Source organism: Pyrgilauda ruficollis, unplaced genomic scaffold, assembly GCF_017590135.1.
Source record: "Pyrgilauda ruficollis isolate IOZ18807 unplaced genomic scaffold, ASM1759013v1 scaffold86, whole genome shotgun sequence".
Classification (NCBI taxonomy): Eukaryota; Metazoa; Chordata; class Aves; order Passeriformes; family Passeridae; genus Pyrgilauda; species Pyrgilauda ruficollis.
In genome coordinates this window covers 3,114,321-3,126,905 of record NW_024530599.1, presented here as the reverse complement: position 1 = coordinate 3,126,905, position 12,585 = coordinate 3,114,321, and the positions used below count along the sequence as shown (strand labels likewise).

General features: G+C 47.0%; 1 protein-coding gene across 1 annotated transcript in view; it reads left to right on the top strand.

The window, feature by feature from the left end:
• The window catches only part of SLIT3 (slit guidance ligand 3), a 467,475-nt gene that overhangs the window by 448,872 nt on the left and 6,018 nt on the right, over positions 1–12,585 (top strand). The window contains exons 33-34 of the mRNA XM_041488030.1: positions 9,104–9,258; positions 11,435–11,720. Coding sequence (XP_041343964.1) covers positions 9,104–9,258; positions 11,435–11,720 — 441 coding nt within the window. The remainder of the gene's footprint in view (positions 1–9,103; positions 9,259–11,434; positions 11,721–12,585) is intronic.

Genomic DNA, 12,585 nt, shown 5'->3' with positions numbered 1-12,585 from the left:
TGTATCAAATATAATGAAAGAAACTAGCATTAGTCTCTGACCTGCACAGGAAAATTGTAAAATTTGAATATACTTGTACATCTTGCATGAGGCAAGGCAAAGGACAGCTTAGTTATTTTTTTTACCTTTATAAGGGGCTCTGGAGTACTTAAATGGGAAAAACTGGCAAGCATGTGAGTACTTGTCAAGCTACAAACATCACATTTCCCTAGTTTTTCCTGGATTTTTTTTTTTTTTTTTTTGCAGTAGGACAGTGAAAATGTACGGTCAAGACTTTAAAATATCATTTAATATTTATCATTAGGTTCAGAATCAAATATTTGCTTTCGTGAAATATGGAGACTTTTTCCTGCTGAGCTGAAGCTTAGAAAGGGTAAAGTTTTGTCCTTCAGGCTGCTGAAGGACTTAGCAGGCAAAATCTTGTTAAGCTGAATTAATTTTTTTCTTTGTAAATCTGTCCAGTATCTCTTGCAAGAATGACAGTTTCTCATCTCCTCTCCCTCTTGAATGGATCCAGCTCATTCTCTTCAGTTCAATGTCCAAGTACCCAGAGGCTGCAGACCCACACTTCATGTCTCACACAGGTATCCACAGGGTGTTTCGGAGTGAGCTTTTCACCAGCAGAAAGCAAAACCTTTCACAAAGGGAGCCAGTGCTGGCCTGTCTGTGGTACCAGGTACAGGCAGTTAAAGCCACTTGTCCTGTGGTAATGACAAAAATAAACTACATTCTCTGAGTCCCAGGGCACCTTATTCAGGGGCCAAAATCTGGAGCTGTGGGTCTAAGCTGCACTCAGGCATCCCCTGTCAGCAGAGGCCAGGCTGGAAAAAGGTTGCAAATATGTTTTAAAGGCATTTTCCTGTTATACCACAGGTCATTGGTCCAGTAGTACATGGCCAAAGTTGGTTAATACTGATTGCATCAGAGGATGGCTGAAGTGTTTTCATAATAGACAGTGATGGAATAAACCTAATCATAGTCAAAATGACTTTATAAACTTCCTGAGCACTAATGACTGGCTCATGTCTTGAATTGTGAGGATTTTTGCCTTACAACAACATGCAGCAAGCTAATATGTTTATTTTTTCCTGCCTGTAAATTTCTTGTGAACATGATGAGTAACACAAAGTTTAGATGTGTGCCATGTGTGATAGATTCATATCCCATCTATCCCAAGTGCTGAGCTGGCTCTGGATCCAATCGAGGCAGCCTCTGTTGGAAGCAGCACACACAGGCCTGGAGCTGAGGGACATAGTGGAGGTACAGGATGATTCTGTGCAGGATGGGTCTGTGCAGGATGGGTTTGTGCATGGTTCTTTCAGTGCTTCCTCCCAGTATGGAAATGGCACCCACAGCTCAGCAGCATGCCCCAGTGCTGGGGGAAAGGTGGGCATGCAGCTGCTCTGGTGGCTGTCAAACAACGATGGGTTTGGTCCTTTCTGTGGAAGGTATGTTGCTATAGATGAGGTGGAAACCATTTCTAAATAGACATGACTTCTTTTTTTCTTGGGGCTTATCCTCCAGTTTCAAGTAAAGCCCATCATTCTCTGTCAATCTGACAGGATGCCCTGTTAATTGTACTCTGTAGTGGTCCTGCTCCCTGGTGCTAACAGGCAGATACCTGCATATTTTCCAGAGCTGAAAAGGGGATAGATGGTGCAAAGTATTGCCTGATGTAACAACTCTGTGAAGGCACCTGGTGGATTTTTTCATCAGAACCTGTGATTTGATAACCAGCTGAATGGCAGAGCTGTTTTTCTAGAAGGTGACCCCATGCACCCTGCTCTGTTCCAAGCCCTGGTGGGGCCAGGAGCTGTGTCACAGCCTGTCCTGGCGTGTGACACTCAGCTGTACCCACGCAGTGCTGAGGAGGACGTGGCACTCAGGCTGCCACCACCCTGCTGCTGTGCCAGGGCCTGCCTTCCCCCCTGCTTTTTGCAGTGTCATTTTCATAAGGATACCAGATTTCACACTGACCCAACAGCACTGCAGAATCTCGGATTTTTATTTTTTTTTTCACTCTGTATTTTGGGTTTTGCTACTTTGTCTGATGCATGTCACTGTGAGGACACCAGGACAGGGTAGCTCGTGACGCCACCATGTGCAGTGAGGAGCCAAGGCATCCTGGGAGAGGGTGGGCAGGGAGCAACGCTCTGATCTGTCACTCAGGACCGGCCTTGGACTTGAGGAGTGCATTCCAGCTGTTTTTACTGCCATGGCCCTTGCTTTGACAGATTCTCAGCAGAATGAGGTATCCAGCTCTGCTGGTGTGAGCGCAGGAGACAGCAGCTCCTGTTCCCAGCAATTTCTGCTCCCATCAGCTTCTGCTCCCAGCAATTCCTGCTCCGAGCAGTGGGGCTGGAGGGAGCTGTGGGACATCACCCAGGTCTGTGAGAATCCTCTGCAAACAAGCAATGTTTGCCCTGGCTGGGTGTCTGACCCGTTTATGAATCATCCAGGGAAAGGGGTCAGGATTGTGTTAATTGCATGTTGCAGGGGTGTAAAAAAGGCCCTTGCTTTTCCCTTAGAAGCTCTGTAACACAATGACTTTCACTGCTGGCAGGGGTGCTGCAGGAATTGAATTATGGCTGGAAATTAGATATGCATAGCCTGGCCAAACGATCATTAAGGGAGATACGGTAATCAGCTGCCAGTGTTCAAGGGCTGTAAACACCAGGAAGAGAAAGGGGGTTTATTTGGGTGGTCTACAAAGTTGTGAGTAGGAGAAAAGGTATGAAACCAAGCAAATTAAAATGGAGGTATCAAGGAAAAAACTCTTAATGTTGAGTACTCTCAGCCTAACAGACCTAACACTCAAGTCATGTAACACAGGATTGAACATAACAAAAGAGTGTATTTCAAGCTGAAAGTGAACTTGAGTGCTTTAATATTCCTTTCACCTCTTATTTCCCTAGTCCTGTGTTTCATTAGCATTTTTCATACTTTTTTCTCAACATGTGGTTTTTATTCAGCTCCTGAAGATGATAGTGCTTGAAGTGATGTGTTATTGTGGCGGTAGCACAAACACCACTCCAATTATGATTTTGCCTTTGTTGCCATGGAGAAGTTTAAATCTATTTTAGGCCAAGGACTGATTATAGCTGGAACTAAGGGTAGGAAGTAAGTGTAGCTTGGAAAGGTGAAAACCCATCAGTGCTGATACCCACAGTCAGCCCAGCACAGTGTGAGTTTCACAGCTCCCAAACTGCTGACATCTCAGCACAGTTCCCTGCAGCTCTCACCTTGAATTTTTGATTTTGGTACCTCTTTTCTGGTGCTGTAACCTCCTTAAGCTCTTTTGGACATGTATTGTTGTTTATTCCGTTCTCAAAGATTATCTAAGTTCAGTGTTCCCCATGGCCTTCATCCCCCAGTCTCTTGCCATCCTTGTGTTTCCTTTGTTTTGTGTGTCAAATGAGGCATGTCCCCATTAAGACAGAGGTCAGGAAAATCTGGAGACTGTAGCTAATGAATTAATGTTCTCATTTGCATAATTGATGGTTATATATCTCCTCAGTGACATGGTTTACTGTGATACTTAAAGCTATTTTTGGTTTTGACTCCTCTGCCCTGCTGTTCTCTGCTGTCTACAATAGAGGTGTATTACTAGACAGTGAAAAAAATCTGACCCCAAAGCCCAAATTTTACAGGTTCCAATTGAATGCTTTAATCCTTTAATGCATTTCTGTTCACTGGCATATTTATAGTGGCTCAGCTCTAAATCTCTCATGGGTGTTAGAGTAAGGGGAGTCAGTGCTCGAAACATCTGTGTGTGCTTGGGGCTGGAGTACAGGGGAAAGAAAATATATGAGGGAGAAGAGAAATAGCTGAAAAATGAGAGTGGAAATCAGTTCTTTTCTATATTCCCTGAGGTTTTATGTTTAATACATATCCCTTTCCCTTCATTTCTCTGTGTTCTGGAGGCTGAGCTCCCAGCAGAGGCCACGTGCACTGTGTGCAGTGCCCTGTGCAATGGCTCCATTGGCTCACCTTGCTGGAGCTGCTCTGGCAGAAGAGGCCAGCTCTGTCCCACAGGAAATTTTAATGTCTCTTCCACAGAGCCCTCTCTAGTGGCCTTGCTTCTCTATGAGGGCAGCTCTAAGGGAATAGAAGGTGCCTGACCCAGGGCTTTGGAAGCTGAGCTCTCCTCACATCCCAGCATTTTCCTCATTTTTTTTTGGTCAAATTTGATCAGGACCCATGTCCAGCTCTGTGAGGGTAACCTCGGTGAGAGCAGTGTGCTGGTCTGTGCAAGGCATGTAAGGTGGGCTGTGGAAAGATGAGTGTGATGGAGGAGAGAGAGCAGAGGGATGCTGCAGAGCCTGAGCACAGTGGGGGGAATGCCTGGCCAGGTGGGTCCTCACCAGCTGCCAACCACAACCCCGAGCAGCAGTGCCTGGCTCCTGAGGAATCATTTTGTGTAATGGGAAACTTTCTATTCCTTTTGCTGCTTACTTTTCAGGAAGTTTTATTATTAAATTCCTGGAGATCCTTGCTTACACTTTAAGTGTTTACTCTTTAATCATAATTCCTCCCATTTTTTCAACAAGAATTTGTACGAAACTATACAATATCCAATAGCAGTGGCACAAAGTGGTGCGGCTGGAAGTCATCTAAAATTCCCTGACTGTATTAAGGGCTTGGAAAGATCTCAGGAGCGGCACCTCAAGGGTGCTCAAAGGGAAAGGCAGCTGGTGCGGCTGCAGCGGCCCTTGGGCTCTTCCTGCCGCACCTTTCGGGTGTCGCTGGTTGTGCTCGCACCGGTTGATTCGGTTTCGCAGGGAGTGGAGCCGGGAACGGGAGCAGGGAGTGGAGCCGGGAACGGGAGCCGGGAGTGGAGCCGGGAGCGGGGCCGGGAACGGGAGCAGGGAACGGGGCTGTCCCCGCTCGGCTCACGGTGCCACGGCGCCCTCTGCTGCCCGTCCGCGCCGCTGCACCGCGCTCCCGCATTCCCGGCTCTCATCCCGCATTCCGGCTCTCACCCTGAATTCCCAACCACTATCCCGCACTCACGGCTCTCATCCTGCATTCCAGCCCTCACCCCGCATTCCCGGTCCTCACCCCGCATTCCCGGCTCTCATCTCGCATTCCGGCCCTCACCCTGAATTCCCGGCCCACGGCCCGCATTCCCGCTCTCATCCCGCTTTCCCTGCTCGTATCCCGCGTTCCCCGCTCTCACCCCGCACTGCCGGTGTGTCTCCCGCAGTCCCGCTCCCATCCCGCTTTCCCTGCCCTTCTCCCGCACTCCCGGCCTGCACCCCGCCCCGCTCGGAGCGGGCAGCTCGGTGCGGGGCGGCTGGAGGAACCCCATAAATCCCGACTGACTGGAGGCAGTGCCTCCATGCCGCGGGCGGTTCCAGAAGGAAGAGCCCTATCGGAGCACCTGATGCCCTGTTTCGGGGAATAGGGAATTCGGGTTTTAACGGGACCCTTGGGAGCGGCGGGTCTGGCCGGGCCCGTGGAGCGGAGCGCAGCAGCGTGCGCTGCTCAGCGCCTGCGGCCGCCGCCCTTCATCCCCGGCCAAGCCACTGTCTCCAGCTGTCTCCGACGATTGCCGGGGCTCCTAAAGGCCCGGCTGCAGAAGAGGCTCTGAGGAGAGTTCGTGCAGCTTTTCTCTCACCACTGGTCTCTCCCCCACGGTTGTCTCCATCTCAGAATCCCAAGGCGTCTGAATGCCTTTCCGTCAGCAGCAGCAGTAAGTGCGTGCTCTCACACAAGTCTCTGCTGCTGGCTGGGGATTTCCTGTCATCCTGCCTGTCCACATTCAGCTTTTCTATCATATCTCTGTGTCTTCTCAAAGAGCAAATGAGTGCTTTGGCACTAACTTTATCTGCTTTACAAAACTGCAGTGTTGGGTGATGGCTGTGAGTTACTTCGTTTCTCAAAGTTCAGGCAGAGATTATTTTAATTCTGGTTAAAAAGTGAAAGAATCAGAACGGAGTAATATTCATCCAGGTATTCCTGCAGACTGGGATCTCTCACTCCCTTTCCAACAGAAATACCAGCCCTGGGTATGCTGAAAGGCATGAGCACCGTGTGGGGTGGCTGCTTCCATCCCCAGGACTCACAGATTTTTGTTTGCCTGCTAGACAAGGCATAATCTGGAAAAAGCACACCCTGTGGAGAGCAGGTGATGAATGCCTGTGAAATCCTGGCTCTGGGAAGAGTCAGTCCTGCCAGATGTGATAATGTTGTCCTCTGACAAATGGCCGCAGCTTGGCCTTCTGCAGACAACCATGTGGTTTGTGTGTTAGCTTCAGCTATTGATCCTGCTGGGGAAGGGCTCCCTGTCCTACAGCCATCCATCCCACCTCCACAGTGCTCAGCTCACAGCCCATGGGGTTTGGCTCCACTTCTCCCTTTCACTGGCACTTCTGCACAGACTAACAATTACACATGTGCATTTCCATTTATCTCATACCTTCCAGCTGAAGTCCAAGTGCTTCCCCCCAGGAATCAGGCATTGCAGAGAGCACTGAGATAAGCAGGGAGCACAGAGGGATCACCCAGTCGGCCATGCTGTAGCACAGCTGCTCCTCGTAAGGCAGCAGACACTTAGCAGAATTCCTGACTATCCAAACACAAAGTTCAAACCAGCTGTTTCCAAACTTACTTGAGCTGCCAATGCACAAAGTGCTGTGCTCGAGGTGTGGCCCTGCTGCAGTGCCCTGGGTGCAGTGGGGACAAGGCTGCCCTTCCCAGGGCCACAGGCTCAGCCCCTTGGGCAGGGAGTCCAGCACACTGCCTCTCATCCTGGCCCACACAACCCATGCCCCTGCCAGGGCCCTGGTATAACAGCTCTGATCCAGAGTGTCTGCTGGACCAACTGGATCTGCATTTTTTTTCAGTGCCAAGCCTTTATGTTTTTTCTTTAAAACACTTTGAACTGTACCATCAGCTCCAGGTTCTTGAGTTCTCCCCAGGGCTCTCTCCCATCTTGCACGTGGGCAGCAGCCACAGCCCAGTGCTTCCCTGCAGCTCAGGAATGAGTGATTGAGCCAGCAGAGCTTTCCTGGGAACCTTGCTGTGGCAGAACTCTCTCATTTATGTGAAGCCACACCGTAAAGGTGCTCCTACACTGCTGCCTGTTACCTTATGACCTGTGTAACCTTACATGAACTTTTGAAGGCTTGTGTGTTCGTGATTCATCCCAAAAACCTGTGGGGAGAGCAGCACTGCAGAGGCACGTCAGCTGCAGTGTGGAACAGCAGTGTGCTCTTCTCCAACAGCACATTCCCAGAAACGCCTGCAGTGCTGCCTTGCTGCCTGACATTGCTCAAGTACAATTGGTTGTGTCAGGTCTACCATAAAACACTATAAAAATGAAACTTCTTTCAGCAACAACTGAATTCCAGTAATCTCCAAGGCATGTAATTTGTTTGTGAAGTCAAGGCCTTATTTCCTTGCTGCAATAGCCTTACACATCAGTTCTGCAGGACTGCACTAAAGATGGGCAGCATGTCATCCAGGTTGAGATCACATCTAAAAGGTGATGCATCCTCAGAGATGAGTGTGTCTCTTCCTCTCCACTGACTGGGAAGAAAGTGTGGGTAAATAGCTCAGAGACATTGACCTTGCAAATTTACAAATCACCTGAAAGGAACCTGACCTGTGAATTTTTAACTTCCTGTGAGAGGATGCTGAGCTTATGGGCTTTGGAGTGAGCAGAAACCCAAACTTGGCATTGTGCTGTGGTGTGCACCACATCAGCAATCCCAAATCCAGGCTGTTGTCCAAGCAGTATCTCAGGATGCCCAAAGCTGGTGTGTTCTGTCATTATCTACATATAACAGCACCCCCAGCCTGAAGGGAGGAATTTGGGAAAGGGTGCTCACAGGCAACACTGTGCATGTAGGCAATTCACAGAGCCCACAGGCTGATTCCTGAACAACCACTACTGTTATCACATTCTTACTGTGTTCCTATGTGCATCTGAGTGCACATGGAATAGATACTGTGCCTTTTAATTACACCTACAGCAGTGGGAAAATCCCACCAGATCTATCTATCACCCCAGTTTGAAACTCTCTTTGCTCAAGAGCAGGTAATCCCACCCTTGCCCCTCCCTGCTTGTAGGAGTGCATGAAACCCTTGGGTTGTTTTAGGGAATTTCACCATGCAGCACTGAGGTTTGAGAGCTGAAGCTGCCCTGAAAATAAAAAAAAAATTATAGTGTGATACAAATAGAAGGATATCACTGCACCCTTTAATGTCTGGGGGAGTGAACAGGAGATGAAGGTGAAGATTGAGGTGCAGACTAGGAGGTTGCTGCAGGCTTCATGCATCTGAAAAATAAGTGATAAAAACAAAGCAATAAATACACACTACTTCACCATCTTGTCTGCTTAGATGGCTGCCTGCTTCCTGCCCCACCACCCAACAATTCCTACTGTTTTATCCTCAAGCTTCAATCTACACCTTAATGTTTCCCTAAAAGGAGTAGCAATTTGTCATTTTTCCTTGTGTTCAAGTAGGATTGTCTGATATTGAACAAAGCACACTGGTCATTTATAAGCCAAAACACCCTGAATTCCTTCTCTGGCTTTGAGAACCTCAGTCTGTCCTTATTCCTTGGTACATAGTTCCAAGACACTTCTGCTGTGAGGAGATGCTGGTTTCAGAGGCCTCTGCTGTCACCCCAAACTGCAATCTCTCCTGTCCCCTGTGAGATAATTTGAGTTTAAACTACCCATAAAAGAAGAAATTATTTCAGCCTGCAGCATGAGCACCAAGCAGTGTGACAGAGGGCAGCAAGCTGTGGCTGAGAGCTCAGAATGGGATTTTTTGGTCGTTTTGTCCCCAAAGCCAGTGTGTCATGTAGCTACACACTTGCTTTTCTGCCCTGGAAGAAGCAACTGGAGAGGCTGCTCTCCTGATTAGCTGGCCTCTGAAGTGTTCCACGTGTGTCAGTACTGCCTGCCCAGGATCAGCTGAGGTCAGTCTGTACCTCCCTGCTGGAGGAAATGCTGAGAACACCCTGACTGCAAACTCCAGAGCACCCCAGAGCTGTGCTGTGCAAGGTGTACCACAGGGACACAGGACGTCACAGAGGCTGTTCCTTGTTCATCTTCTAATTCGTTTTTGTTTTCCTCTTACTTTTTAGTGTGGAAACAGTAAATGATGGGCAGTTTCATAGTGTGGAACTCGTGATGCTGAATCAAACTCTGAACCTGGTGGTGGACAAGGGGGCTCCCAAGAGTCTGGGAAAGCTCCAGAAACAGTCTTCTGTCAGCCTCAACACACCCCTCTACATTGGAGGTACTGTGAATTGCTCTGGAATTGAAGTTTTAACCTGTTTTCTCAGAAGCAAATAATCTTCCATCCTGTGGAGAGGGCTCTCACACAGCCACCACAGGAACAGCCTGTTTTGCATTTCAGCAGCTCCCAGAACTGGCTGGCACCAAGCTGTGATGGCTGAAGTGGAAGTATCAGTGGGAGTATCACAAATTGTCATGGCAAGAAAGCAAATCAATAGTCAGTAGGTTTAAATATACCATAACTGAGCAGTATTTTTGCTGGCAGTTTTATAGAGGTCTAAAAATTGTGTGGAAAAAGGTGCGTGATTCAAAAACATATTAACACACAAGCTGAGAACACCTTGGTTAGTAGTCTTCTCATTGGAAACTGAAGCTGCTGTTTTAGACAGATATTAGAATTGCCCAAACCTCAGTTAAGAAATTTTTTCCCATTAAGTACTGAATCTGGAGGGAAGAGGCCAAATGGGATGGGGAACAATGCCCAGAATAATGACTATACCACTGATTAGGTGTCTGGTTACAAGAGACAGAACAAAGGCTGGTCTCTGCCCAATGGATTGTTTTTGCCAGAACCCCCCTAGTTCTATTCTGGACTGAATGTTGAAATCTCTCTCTCAGTGACACGGAGTTCTTGAATTTTTAGTCAGCCTATTTCAAATACAAAAGTCAGCAGAATGGTAATAGAAAGTCTTTGAGCCTTTTCTAATGAGATAATTGAAGCCAATAGTAGAAACTCTTACCAAATTCAGTTGGTGCTGGTCAAGGCTTTTCTTAATAATTTTCTTTAATAACACTTTTCTAAAAGAACCCTGAATATTGCCCTTGTAAAACAGAAAACTTGCTTTGTACAGAGCTGAACTTTTATAATTGGCTCCTATTAAGAATGTCACAGGCTATTAAAGAGCATTGTGCATCAAAGATGATTTGCTGGTGCAGAGGCCATCTCAATTTCTCCCTTTAGAACAGCACAAAAGATACCAATCCTGCAGCAGTTTATACACAGGGAACTTGGGAACTAATCCCATGGAAAAGTTTTGTTAATGGACGAGCATCGTGGATCGATACTAATTCTCCAAAGGTACCTGAAAAATTCTCAGGGAAAACCTGAGGTCTGGAATGAAGGACTGTTGGATACCAGGCTCCATGGTCTCAGTAAAGACTTTTGCTATTGCCTATTAAAATTCTTCTTGCTTCTTTCTAAACCCTCCCTGTTGCTCATGTGCCACCTCTTTGTGTGCATCCCTCCCGTGGAAGCCAGCTGCCCTTCCTCTGCAGGTGGTTTAGTTAAAGTAGTTGCCTAAATTACCCCAGAGCAATTGTTCTGACCTACAGGAAGCTTAACATAGACCTGACCCTTCAGGTGCTCACAGTTTTGTCCATCTCACAACCACATCACTTGTTGTAGCAACTTTCCTCCTAACACACATTTAAACAGGTGCTGGATTTGTTTTAGGACCACCTTTAACAGTGGCATTACTCATAGACACTGATTTCAGAGGCCTCACATGGCTGAAAATGGAAGCACTTGCCTGTGCCAATGCAGCTGTACATCCAAGCTGGCATCAGTGGGGAAGGCATAAAACAACATCCAAAAGAGCCTGCTGGCCATCCAACCGTGTGAACTCTCCCAAGCACTTGAACAAGATGGGAGGGGCTCACCACAAAGCCCTGGCCTGGCCCTTGAAGTGCTCTTCCCTGTCATTAGAGCTCTCCTGCACTACTTTCCATGGGATGCACTCTTAGCACTCCCTCTCTTAACACTTTGACCCAATAAAGCCAAACTGTCTTGTTGCATCCCAGAGGTGGATGCTACCTGCTGACAAATGAAGGCATTCTCAAAGCTTTCAGAAGAATAATTGCTATTAAACTGTATAGAGAGAAGGAACATTATCTAAGGATAGGAACACATAGCCACCAGGCAAAAAAAAATAGTTTGGTTTTTCTTTTTTTTTTTTTTCAGTCATGTACTTCTTACAGAAGATTGGGCAAGTGAGTTTATTTTTTTTTTCCATTTCCAGAACAAGGACAATGAGATTGTTCTACCTTACAAAGGTCCTATGCAAATTAATTATTCAAAGATTTTAAGGGGCTGTGACAAAAGAAGCTTTAGCAATTATAATTTATATATTACCATTTTAAGTGTAAGTGAACCTTCACCTTTTTGCTTTTATCTGAAGGGATCCCAACCTCTACTGGACTATCATCCCTGCGCCAGGGTGCAGATAAGACACCAAATGGTTTTCATGGCTGCATTCACGATGTCAGAATCAACAACGAGCTGCAGGATTTCAAGGATTTACCCCAGCAGTCACTGGGAGTCCTTCCTGGCTGCAAATCCTGTAACATCTGCAAGCACGGGATTTGCCGGTCCCTGGAGAAAACGAGTGTGATTTGTGAATGTCACCCAGGCTGGATGGGCCCTCTGTGTGACCAGGAAATTGGAGATCCATGTCTTAACCACAAGTAAGCTCAAACAAATGCTGACTGGAGAGCAAAATCTTTACAGCTAATGCATATTTCGCATTTCATCTTGCAAAACCACATCTGACTGGTTTTGGAGATGCTGGGTCCCCACACAAGGTTATTGACAGTTGTGAGTCTGCATCTGTGGCAGCTCTCAATTTCCACTTCTTGTTCAGATGTTGCTGACTCGCCAAAGGAGCTCGTGGTCCTGCAGGAGCTCAGGTGTTAATGCTGCAGGTCATACCTTCAGCTGTGACTCTACACATTAAAATACAAAACCTCCTGTTAATGGGCATGGCTTAACCCCAGGAGGTGAGAGCCTGCACGGATCCAGAGCAGAGCAGCCTGTGAGGGGGAGGTACACATTTCAGGGGTTTTCTCTCTGCAGCACTGAGCCCAGTCTTCAAACTTACTCCCTGAAGACCATTATGCACTCCAGTGTGAGCAGTTTTAAATTTCCCAAATAGCTGACTTAAATATTACACTTTGAAACAGCCCTTTAAAGTGCAAGTTTAAAGGATAGCGTGGTGTTGCATGTGAAGGGAGCATGAGTGTAAAGTATTTACAGTTCAAAGGCTCAATAACCACATCTCCATCAGAAACACGGGATGAATAGCTTTCTTATGGCCAATACACAGGAAATAGTCTCGTGCAGAGCAGCAGGCTGCATATTTCAGTATTGTTTCATAAGCAGATGGAAGTACTTTTGTTTTAGAAGTTCCTTCAGTTGCTGTCTTGGAAGGCGCTTTTCCTGAGCACGTAGTTTTGACAGGTAAATTGATGCAGTGAATAATCACTCTCAGAAATTTAACCTGGCAAAGGTACCATTTTAAACTTGCTTCTGGTTCTAATTCTGCAAAGTACT